The sequence below is a fragment of the Xiphophorus hellerii genome, chromosome 6, assembly GCF_003331165.1.
Source record: "Xiphophorus hellerii strain 12219 chromosome 6, Xiphophorus_hellerii-4.1, whole genome shotgun sequence".
NCBI classification, from domain to species: Eukaryota; Metazoa; Chordata; class Actinopteri; order Cyprinodontiformes; family Poeciliidae; genus Xiphophorus; species Xiphophorus hellerii.
This window is the reverse complement of record NC_045677.1, coordinates 3139660-3148912: the sequence shown is the minus strand read 5'-3', so window position 1 is coordinate 3148912 and position 9253 is coordinate 3139660. Positions and strand designations below refer to the sequence as shown.

Below are 9253 nucleotides of genomic sequence, written 5' to 3'. Positions count from 1 at the left end.
TTGAATAGTCTAGTTGCTGAAATGTAGAAATGTATTATACAAACAATTTGCCTCGCCTTGATACTTATACCTCACTTACAGCATCTCAACGCGTATAATCTACAGAAAAAAAATGTTTATCCTAAAAAAAACTGGCAGTTCACAGTGGGCTGAATCCAAGTGTATAAATGAGTAGAAAACTGAGTGGAAGGTAAAAGTGTGGCAGACAAAGGTGTACACAAAGCAGAACTAACCAGTGTTGATTTGACTGTGCAGTAAAGACAATTCAGGCATTTGGTGCAGATTCACAAGGCATGGACTGGAGTCAGTGCTTCAAGAGTCCACATTTTAGCCTTAGAACAGAGAAGAACATGAAATTATAAAACATGCTAATTTTGATGTATATACATAAATACGAAAGCTGGGGGTTTTAGCAAACTACTATCAATGAACTCATAATATTGAAAGCAAATGTGTTAAAATTCCATTCTTATTGTTAAATTATGTTAAGATAGATGTCAGTGGAAAAAGTCTATTGCCGACTATTGAACACTAGGTGGGATGGGACCCCTGAAAGCTTCCTTTAAATAGCCCGCAGGCGGGGGCGCAATTCCAGGCATCTGGCAGCACCGTAACCTGCATTACCAGCCTCTATTGCAATGCGGTGGCGCTCCGCAGATCTTCCCCGGTCTAGTGTGTGTTGGCTGTTTGGGGATAAAGCACGGCGCTATTCGGTCATGTGATTCCTGCCTTTTTTTCCCCTCCTTCGAAGTTGAAAGGCAGGAGCAGAGCAGAGGAGGGGGCCCAGCTCAGCTCAGCTCAGCTCGTCTTTCCTGCTTGTCGTGGATGCAGCCTTTTCTCCTCCTTCTTCCACCACAGTAATATTTGCTTTTCGCTCGTTTTTTTTTTTTTTTTAATTCAACGAAACATTTCTTTCACAATGGCGGGAGCTATCATCGAGAACATGAGCACCAAAAAGTTGGTGATACTGGGAGTTACTCTGCTTTTATTTCAGGCGCTCGCCTTCATGGTCGGCGGGTTAATTGGTAAGTTTTCCTCCTTTATCCCACTTTATCTGCTGCTTAGCTAATGCTCGCCTATATGTCCGCGCGACTGTTTAAAAGCATACGGCAGAAACGGGGGAAAAAACGCGGAGTTTAAAATAGTTTGTTGACGTTGCACTTAACTTTTATCGGTCTAAAAAAAGCTTTTCACAGAAATAATAGCCGACCTGCTCTAACTTGTAGCTAACAGCGCTGGCGGAGAGAACCTTAAGCTAAAATCACTGCTGCCTATCAAAGTGTTTGCTGCATGCTACGACTGCTGCCTTCCTTTCTTTGAACGGCACTGGCGGCAGGGCCGGATTTAGCAAGATGTGGGCCCCTGGGCTAAGGCCACGCTTGGTGCCTTACCCACGTAAGTTTTTCTCTCTTTTTTTTATTTATCTTTTTCGAAATAAAATGGCTTGATAGTCAATATATTTAGTTTACATGGGAATAGTTTAGTCTTAAAATGTCCACATAAACCTGACACCTTTTCTATAAATAAAAAAATCTTAAAGTCACAATGCCAGGTTTATAACATCCAAGAATAAATCACGATAAGGAGCAATGGGAAAAGTTTTTCTCAGGTGTATATCAGACACGACTTGTTAAAGAGATCAGATTTTATGTTTGTGCTTGCTGAGGCCACAATAAATATAACTAATCACACTCTCTAAAGTTAGCCATATCTGTTGATTCATTGACTGCTGATTATTTCAGATATCATTTTATCCCGAGATTGAAACAAGTGTGTTATGTTAATGTCAGTCACATGGTTGAAGTGACGTACTCTGAGCAGGGTATCCCAGGCATGCTGCTGGAAACATGCAAACCCCGCCAATCCCTGGGTGTAGTACTTTCCTATAGAAACTTTAATAAAATACTGCGTTTGCAAGCAAAACAAAAATGTGTACATATTTGCATGTTTTTGGGGTCCCCAAAACATCTGGGCCATGTAAGCCTTTGTAAAAAATGTGACTCGGTGGCTGGGAGTGAAAACTGGCTAAAACAGGAAAGGTCACGCCAGATATTTAAAACAAAAACTAATCGATAATTATGTATCGACTTATATGAAACGTATATTTTGATTATATTTTTAAACCAATATTCAAGCTTTTTAGAATTACTACAGAAAACAAATACTGGGGAAAAAATAAACAATTTGTTAAATGCAAAATGGTAAAAAGTGTGAACCATGGACAATATAAAAGGGAAAGAGGTGGTGCTGTTAGGTGCTGAGCTTAACAGCAATTTGGCCCCAAAATGTCATTCTGCTCAGGGCCTCGTTCTTCCAAATTAAGCACGGCTGTCTCCTTTAAATTTATATAGTGTGTTTGCACTACTTTGAAACAAACTCAAAAGTTCTTTCCTCCAGTTAATTTATTCAGTCTCACCTCCTCCTCCTGTATGCATCCTCTGCTGTGGGTGGGACCCTCAGGCAGAATCTCTACCTTCCTTTTACTCTCCCATGAGTGTCTGTCTTCCTTTTTCCCCAAATTCCTTCCTATTAGAAAATGGAGCCGACATTTTTCTTTCTTTTTCCGCCTCATGACAGCGATGCACATAAACCCCCCAAAACCCAGCTGTCAATCTTCAGTTTTGCCTTCAGGTCTAAAGAGGAGTTGCTGTCAGGGTTCCTCATATCCTGTCGCTCCCACTCTCTCTTCTTTTTTTTTTTTTTTTTAACTCTAACACACATTTATACTAAGTGGGAACTTCCACAGTCCCTCTCATCTCCAGCTACTTTTCAGATAAATTGGCTTGTTTGGTTTTTTCCTGGCTGAGATGGTTTTAATGAAGCCAGATTCTTTTGTGTTTGCTTGCCGGCCAGGGGCTGCGGGAGTAATTGAGAAGAAAGCTTTTTCTTTTTTTTTTCTTTTCCCCTCTTGTTTCCTGACACACCCGGTGGCATGGCATGGGGTTAAGCGGGCTGAGGGGGTGGCCATCATTGTGGACCTGCTGGACTCACAGGTCCACTTGGTAATTAAACTCCCTGGGGGCTTGGGGGGTTAATTCTGTTTGATGTCCTTTTGTTGCCATGTATGAACACCAGTGGATCTAGCTTATGTTTACAGCAGTAAATGTAACTTTTTTGAATTGGTATGTAATAATGCGACACATGTCATATAATATATAATTTCAACATAACAAATCACGATATTTAAAATCTGATTGTGCAATTGTTGTTTATTATACTATAAAATGTTTTAAGTAAAAGAGGTGGTTGGTTAGGTGGTGAAGTAATTAAGAAGTTACAATGAACTGGTTTTGATGCCAGGCACCAGCAACTTTTTTTAGTTATTAAAACTCGTTGAAGAAATATTTTTTCCAGTACCATATCTGTACTGTTTATGTTTGAAATATGAAATCAAAGCAGAAAGACTAACACCTTTTAATAATTCGTTTTTTTATAATAATAAACTGTATAATATTGTGCTGATTATTTAAAAATGGCTTGTTTTGGACTGTGGTCAAATTATTGAGATTGGGTCATTACTATAGGAAAAATATATATATATACATGCATATATAAAAAATGCATATATATATGCATTTTTTTTACCCCTCCAGGGGGTCTTTTGTGGGCTCTAGTGTCCCTTATATGAAAGTAGGCTGACAGAAAAGTTGGGAAGACATGAGGCAAATATCGTCGGGTCTGGGAGTCGAACCCTCGACGGCCGCGTCGAGGACTCAAGGCCTCCAAACATGGGTCGCGCTAACCCCTACGCCACCACGGCACGCCCAGAAAAATATTCTTGTCCAGTTGAAGCATATGCTGAGGAACTGCATAAAGTAAAAAAAAAAAAAACCCACATAAAAACTGCGTCATATTTAATTACAGTCATCATCGCATCGTGAGAAGAGTGATGGAAATTTGGGTTAATTGCTGTCAATTTTGTTATCAACATATTCAACACAGTTTAATATTTTCTTAAGTTTGTTCAGTCTTAAGCTTTTCCCACGCTGATATTTGGAGTCGATGCTCAAAGTTGAAAATGAAACAGATTTATTTTTTATCAGCTTGCTCTGCCATATATGCATACATAGTGGCTTTAGCTGCTGTATAAGTTTTGGTCCCTGTGCAGACGGTCCTGAAATGTTTACTTGCTGTCTGCTGTGATTAATGCAGGGCCTGGCTCTGCAATGGGTTGAAGTCATTTGCTGTTATTGCATCTCTGTGGCAACTTCATTTATTTTAGCGCAACTTCTCAGACAACATGGCCGACTGTAGCGGTTGACTTCTTCAGCTGTTCTGCGATAATTAGCAGTGCACTGATTGCAGTTTTCTGGCTGATCAGGCCTCTTTTAAAAGCCTGACTTGCCGATTCTGATTTTGGCTGATACCCATGGTTTTTGTTGCTAAATATAATGACAAATTTACTAAATTTGAAACAATAGCTGCATTTCCACTACAAATGTTTGCCAAACCTTGTTGATATTACGCTAATGTCGCACTGTTTCCACTAAATAAGAAACACAATTAAAATCTCAGGTGAATAAGCTTACCACGATAAATCATTAAAAAACCTGCTGCGCAATCATCTTCCTACCACTTCCTGTCGTCATTGTTTTTGTCTTTTCCATCAGTAGTAATGGCCGGCTGATCATGTGACTTGTGTGATGCAAAAAAAGTATTTCAATTTCAGTCTTGTTAAATACATGGGCCAAAAAAGCCACCTCATCCCAGTGTGACAATTGTGTGTGTGTGTGTATATATATATGTATATATTTTTTTTTCTGAAAATTGCAGTGATTCCATTAAGCAGGTTTATTTTTGTAATTCCAATTTGCACAATTTTACGGTTAATGTAAACGCAGCTGTTGGGGTGACTGTTGTTAACCGTAGACGTTACCCAGTGCCCTGGTCAGTCTGACGGGCGCTCTCTCTTACCGCATAGCAAAAGGGGGAAGTGGCTGATTTTTGGACCTTTGTGGATGTAGGTACGATCAGTGGCTAAGATTGGTTTTATGGGGAAGAATCTGCCAATCGGCCAAAGTTAAGAAAATCGGGGGCTTATCGATTGGTGCAATCGTAGTGGAAATAAAATCGATTTAGTTAAATTTCTTTAGCAGTTGCATCTACAACTCAGGAAATGAGCCTTATACTTGTGCTTCCACCTGGAAACTGACATAGTTCACATCCTACTTTGAGCTCTCTCAGCAAAATAAATGTTTTAGTGATGTCATGTGAGTAGAAACTATCAGCTTCTTGTGAAGCTCATGAATCTGAATGTAGAAAGTGGTGCTGCCTTCCTCACTGACCTCTTATTGCCTCAGTGATCAGGAACTGTCTTTACGTTGTTTCAGAAAACACTTGAACTCATCAGCTCCAACCTTATTCAGTTGCTAATTGCATTCAATCCGCGCAGCTGTAGAGGTTTCAGAGTAAAGCTTTCCTGCAGTACTTATTGTAACGTTCATCCCAACATTTCTATCTGTCCCACAGCTCCCAGTCCCACCAGTGCGGTGGAATACCTGGCAACAAAATGTGTGGACAAAGACGAAGATGCACCGAAGACCAAGTGGTTCATGCCATGGGGTGTTCACCAGTGTAAGAAGGTTAAGACGTTCGACGAGGCCACGGCTCAGAAGATCGAGGCTAACCACATTGTGTTCGCCGCGCACATTCCCATGCCCAAGAAAGAGATGAGCCCCTGGTTCCAGTTCATACTGGTCATCCTGCAGTTCGACATCGCTTTCAATATGAACAACCCGATCGGTGAGAACCAAAGCAGCTTTAGGAAGCTTTAGGAAGGGCGGCAGCATCAGGTTTTACTAGACTGAGAGGAAGATACTGAAGGTTAGAATTAAAAGGTATTAACTTCTATCTAGAAGTCATTTTATGAAGTTCTTGTGTAATTTTTTTTTTTCTGCATCTCTTTTGCATGTCTGGAGTTAACCAGCTGTTTACACTGTGTGACAAAAAACTATTCCTTCTAACTGCCTGACATTAAATCACACTGAACTTGACCAGTTGAGATTACCCAAATTATGTTCATTTGTTTAATGCCAAAAATAAGAGATTTTATTTTGTGTTTTTGATTTCTTCAAATTCAGATGTTTACATACATTTCTTAGTATGTGGAATAATTGTATCTGAGTCTTGCAGAAACATTTTAGGTTTCCTTCAACTAGCTTGTTATGGTATTGCTATATGCTGTATTTTAATGGCATACAGCAAATGATGAAAACATTTTCCATTGCATTTAAATATCTGGTTTAATTCGTCAACATTTTGCCTTTAGTGTTTTACAGTTTCACAATCTGAAAGAAAATATTCTGTAACTAAAAAGCTCTTGGCAATATTTACCCTTTGGCAAATCTAATCGCTCATGTTATAAATTCCAGTGCAGTTCCTTTTTTCCTCCTTTTTTTTTTTTTAGCCTTTGTTTGCAAACGCCAGAGGAATTCAGAGGAATTTTTACTGTCAGACAGTTTAGTCCTAATGTGGATCCAGTTTGTGGAGTTTACCTTTGACCTCATCTTGCATTGTCTTAAGTTGTATCAGAGGATGTCTCTGCAGCTAGCCTGTTCTGGTGGAAGACTGAAGCAAAAAGAGTAAAATGCTGGTTCTTATACTGAGCTTATGCTGGGAAAGAGCCTCTAACTGTTTCATTGTCTAAATGGTAAACTGTTGAAATGTGAGTCTTTTTGCAATCTAGAAAATAAGAATTTGTTTAGATTTTTTTGTACACTTTTGAACCCAAACCGAGAAATGGAACCAATGGAATGTTTTTGGTAAAATATTTAGTAGAAACGTGTCATTTTGTTGGAGTTGCAGCTCAGCCTAAACAACGTCAGCCGAGTCATGAAGATAATTTCCTGGCTGTCGGTGTTGGCAGGCTTCACTGGGAATGTGTCAGGAGTCTGAGTTGTTTACAGGCTGGCCTACTGACAAACAACTTAGTGATTCAGCCAAGTCCACAGATGCCTCTCGTTGCCAGATGCTGCAGACTCATTTTAATTCGTCTTTTTATCTCTCTGAGTAACTCGAGGTGCTTTGGTGCTCTGGGAGACAGGTGCGCTTTATTCGGTGTTTCTGACAGCGGGATGCTGTGTGATATGTAGCACAGTCAGGAAATATACTTTAACACTGTTTAACACCAACGTTCTGTTGAACCACAGCAGTCTGTTTCAATTGTGATGCAAAGTAACAGGAAATGTTGACCTCTAGCTACGGTACTTTTGTTACTGTTACTTTTTTTTATTCAAACCATATTTGCATATTATGGAATTCAGAAAAAAAAATACAACAGGAAAAAATGGAATCTGGGGGAAAAAAAAGGAATTTGGATAAATAATAAAAGGGATTTCATATTGCCCTATTGAAGCCAGTGGAGCCAGGTGTGCCGTATTTATTAAATTGGCCTTTTAAACCTGTACTAATCCTGATCAAAGCTGGTGATGTCAAAGGTCAGCTGATTCTGACAAATGAACACAAAGCATCTCCTGCTTGGGCTGCCCTGTTTTTATTTTTCAGTTTTCATCCCTGATGAGTGTTGCCCATATTATCCATGTCACCTACCTGCCCCCCCTTTCCTTCCCCCTGACCTGTGTCCAGTACTCACACAGCTGTTGAGCAGGCTTAGTTTCCGTGGCAATAGCCTCTGGGTCGGAGTGGAATGTTTGCTTGAAGAGAGCTGACATTTGAGGGTGTCGGGCTCGACCAATGGCACGGCGGAGGAGCATTGCAGAGACACTCTGCTGCCAGCTCTCATCTGGTTCTCCCCCCTTTCTTTCTTTCTTTTTTCTTTCTTCCCGTCCTCCTTTCTGTCCCCTCTTCTCCAGCTCAGGCCACTGGGTTCCTTTCTCTTCTTTAAGCCTCGTTTCCTTCGCAGCACAAGAGGCACTCCTGAGAGCTGGAGGAGGAAACACTCTGCTTTGAAACGTGATCTAAAGATGGAGTTTTAATGCATAATAACTTACTGAGCTGGGATGTTGGAAACCAGCTTGGGGTCTAGTTAAAGGTTTTATCAAGCAGATTTGGGCCCCTGTGGAGAGAAGAGGCTAAATAATTAAGCATCTTGGAGAAAACAATAATTTAAATGTGACTGTCGGACCGACTTCAGCACGTTTTGCTCAGTAAGTTGAGCTGCATGGCTGTCTGTCACCAGGACCTAATTTTGCTGTGCTGACTCATCATAACCACTGACAGACAGATGATGTAAAAATCAGTTGATGCTCTCGGTGCACTGAAGCCTGATGTGAATTAAACTCTTGGAACCTTATGAAAAAAACATTTATACATCAAGATGCACTGATACGATGTTAATATCCATATCGGTTCTGATATTGGAAAAAACTAATTCAACATAAGAGCGGATCTATTCAGTCTAATTCAGTGGTTCTTAACTTTGTTTGAGGTACCGAACCCACCAGTTTCATATGCACATTCACCGAACCCTTCTTTAGTGATAAATCAAATATGATTTTTTTCCAAATTCAAGACATAGGTATATATATATTTTTTTTTTTTACTGGTACACAAAATGAACCGTGCATGAACATCACCTTGATCAAAGAACAAAACCAACACAACTCGCAACAAATTACATACCTGCAAATCAGTGTGACTTCTGCTGTTGTTTTTGAGAGACCAGTTCAGATATGCGTGGCTTCCCCTTGGCAAGTCCTACTCTCATGTCATTTTCACAGCAAAGTCTGTTCCTTTTTTTTGTTTTTATGTCCAGCATCCTCGAAAAGGATTGTTCGCAGAGATATGTTGTAACAAATGGTATAAAAAATTCCAGGGTTTTCTTAGCAATAATTGGGTACTTTTCCAACTGTCGACACCAAAACGTTGAGAGTGTTGTTGTTCTGAAGAGTTGCTGTTGAACCTGGCTCTGCTGAATTTCAATGATTTTGTCGAGGTATTCATAATTGACATCTGCTGTCTCAACAGCAAACGTGAACGGCTGTCTCACCCATGCTGGATATGACTCTCTTGTAGGAAAATATCCGTCGAGAGACTTTGCAAGCTCATCTAAGTGTGTGGCAATTGTTTGCTTCAGTTCCATGGATACAGAAATGTCTCCGATTCCAGACACATCTTCGATCTTACTTTCCATAACGGTAGTTTTTTTTTGAAAAGCCTTCAGGTTTTCTTCTGCTTCCATGATGTTGACTCCATCATCCTGCATCTGCTGATTGAGATGATTTAGAGCTGCGAATATATCAGCCATGTATGCTAAAATGAGAATGAACTCAGGATTTTTGAAGCAATCTGCATG

At 40.0% G+C, this 9253-nt stretch overlaps 1 protein-coding gene across 4 annotated transcripts in view; it reads left to right on the top strand.

Moving 5' to 3' along the window:
- The first annotated feature begins 731 nt into the window (after positions 1 to 731).
- The window catches only part of wls (Wnt ligand secretion mediator), a 79753-nt gene continuing 71231 nt past the window's right edge, over positions 732 to 9253 (top strand). For 2 of the 4 annotated variants that reach the window (XM_032566505.1, XM_032566501.1), the window contains exons 1-2: positions 732 to 1025; positions 5470 to 5742. In XM_032566505.1, coding sequence (XP_032422396.1) covers positions 920 to 1025; positions 5470 to 5742 — 379 coding nt within the window. In that variant the 5' untranslated portion in view covers positions 732 to 919. The remainder of the gene's footprint in view (positions 1026 to 5469; positions 5743 to 9253) is intronic. The other 2 variants (XM_032566499.1, XM_032566498.1) reach the window with 1 other exon arrangement.